Consider the following 2101-nt stretch of genomic DNA (forward strand, 5'->3'; position numbering starts at 1 on the left):
CATGGTTGTGTATGGAAACAGACCTGTGGTCCTGACTCTTTTATGTCGTCTCATGGTTATATTTTCTTTCTACTACTGCCGAAAATATAGTTTCTTGTTGTTACTTGAGAGTGACTGTGTTTACTGGTTTTCTTATAGTTTTTTATTCTCTTTTCAAGCATGTATGTGCTCTGTTTTGACTGATTTTCAGTAGATGACTTTGTTTAATTGTTTTAACGGTTTGAACTTTGCAATGGTAAATTCAGTTTTGGTAAGTTATTCTAGTTTCATACTAAAAGTTCTATACTTTTGAGTTTTATTTGAAAATTTATTAAATAGTTCACAAGAAATGAGCTTGTAACTACGAATATATTTACTTTTTAGTCAAATGTTTTTCCCTCCTTATATTTCATTTGCCGCTTCACTTTAGTTTGTTTAGAGAATATTATGCTAAAAAGATATGGATATACCAATATCGGGAGGTTTAGATTTTGTTATTTTCATATGCATATATATTTATATACAGCCTATACGGTGTTTTTAACAATCCAGTAAACTTCTGCATCGCAGTTCTTTGAAAGCAACTCATCTCCAGATGGCAAATGAGGGTGAAAATCATGGAGCAGCCCAACCTATGAATGTCTTAGGTGTTCTTAATCCTTCCAGAGTGAATGGATCATTGTGGTAAAAAGAAAGATACTGTATATATATTTTATATATATGAACCTCACGTTATTGTTTAAGTTACCTTATATTTTTGCTTTTGTTTATAGGTTCAAACGTGATTCCGTAATCACTAGTGAGATAAGAACAATCATCCGATCTGATTTTCCTGGCCCGTATAGAAACTGGTCAACTACCCCGAAACATGTAAAAGAGCGATGGTGGTTCACATTCAAGGTATATCACAAAACATTACATATACAAAAAAATTAAAAAAAAATCTTGTTTTATGTTTCCATTGGAATAGAAATACTTATGCCATATGTATAGCGCTCTTACATTTTTAAAAAATATATTTCAGAGAAAATTCTTTTGGAATGACTTGATTGAATCCGAGGTGCGTAAGATGTTTTGCAAATGTGCTGCGACTAAACTGATCGATATGATCAGCCGAGTAAAAGAAAGAGGTAAACAGCCATATTGGATCCTTGATGATTACTACAAAGACTTGGTTGCCTACTGGGGAACAGATAAAGCTAAGGAAAAAAAGTAAAAAAGCGTCTAAGAGTGGAATGTCAGATCGAAACGGGCTGGGACCTCTTAAACACCGAGCTGGCTCACGTTCATATGCTAGGGTTGCCGATATATTGGTAAGACACTTGTTTTCATATGTACTACTTTAAATATTATTTTCTAACACTTCTCTTTTGTAGAAAGAAAAGAACGGAGATGCATCTTACATTGATGTTCTTCGTGAGACACAAAAGAAATCAGATGGGTCATTTGTGGATGAAAGGGCAAGGCTAATTAGTGAAGGATTTGAAAAAAATGTAGCTGATCATATGCTTGAAGATGATATCCTAGTCACAGAAGAGCTAACTTCTGAGAAGAAGAATCAAATGTATTTGAAGGTAATGCAATAGTTCTAAAAATCTTTTTATTTTCCTAGATTTCTTCATAGATTTTTTTTGTCTTACATATATTATATTCTACAGTTGGTTGATTCAACACAAGGTCGTGTGTTTGGTCTTGGAGCTCTTCTTAGTGAGGTTTCCCTCAATGCTAAAATGCCAGTCACCATTGAAACCCACTTAGAAAGTGATGAGTTCAAGAAAAAGGTGGAAGACATTTCTCAAGAAAATGAAGATATCAAAGAAAGGCTGAGCAAACTTGAAGGCTTGGAGAAAATGATTGCCATCCTTTGTCCAGCTATTCTATCCAGGGGTGTCAACAACAACCAAGTTTAAATTGGCTGCTTTTGTTATTTTTCGAAGGTTTTATTAGTTTTATTCTAGTTTTAAATTATTGCTGGATTTTCTCTATTAATGCATTGTTGATTTTTTTGAATATTTTAGTTTAGTTAATAAAATTGGTCATTTGACTTTTGTTTATTATAAAATATATATATATATATATATATATATATATATATATCATAAAAGCTAAATAACACATCGAA

The 2101-nt window shown here is 32.4% G+C and overlaps 1 protein-coding gene across 1 annotated transcript; it reads left to right on the forward strand.

Annotated features, from left to right (window-relative positions):
- The first annotated feature begins 574 nt into the window (after nucleotides 1-574).
- On the forward strand, nucleotides 575-1889 carry LOC117132701. Its single transcript, XM_033287517.1, has 4 exons — nucleotides 575-663; nucleotides 753-879; nucleotides 1356-1553; nucleotides 1638-1889. Exons 1-4 carry the CDS (start codon nucleotides 575-577, stop codon nucleotides 1887-1889), a joined length of 666 nt encoding a protein of 221 aa, XP_033143408.1.
- The last annotated feature ends 212 nt before the right edge of the window (nucleotides 1890-2101 follow it).

The sequence above is a fragment of the Brassica rapa genome, chromosome A03 (genome assembly GCF_000309985.2).
Source record: "Brassica rapa cultivar Chiifu-401-42 chromosome A03, CAAS_Brap_v3.01, whole genome shotgun sequence".
Classification (NCBI taxonomy): Eukaryota; Viridiplantae; Streptophyta; class Magnoliopsida; order Brassicales; family Brassicaceae; genus Brassica; species Brassica rapa.

What these genes read in the sequence shown, in the direction of transcription:
- LOC117132701 (XM_033287517.1), top strand. Translation starts at nt 575, where the DNA reads ATGGCAAATGAGGGTGAAAATCATGGAGCAGCCCAACCTATGAATGTC. An exon ending in AGAGTGAATGGATCATTGTG is followed by an intron (nt 664 to 752) that starts GTAAAAAGAAAG and finishes TTTTGTTTATAG; the next exon opens with GTTCAAACGTGATTCCGTAA. An exon ending in GATGGTGGTTCACATTCAAG is followed by an intron (nt 880 to 1,355) that starts GTATATCACAAA and finishes TCTCTTTTGTAG; the next exon opens with AAAGAAAAGAACGGAGATGC.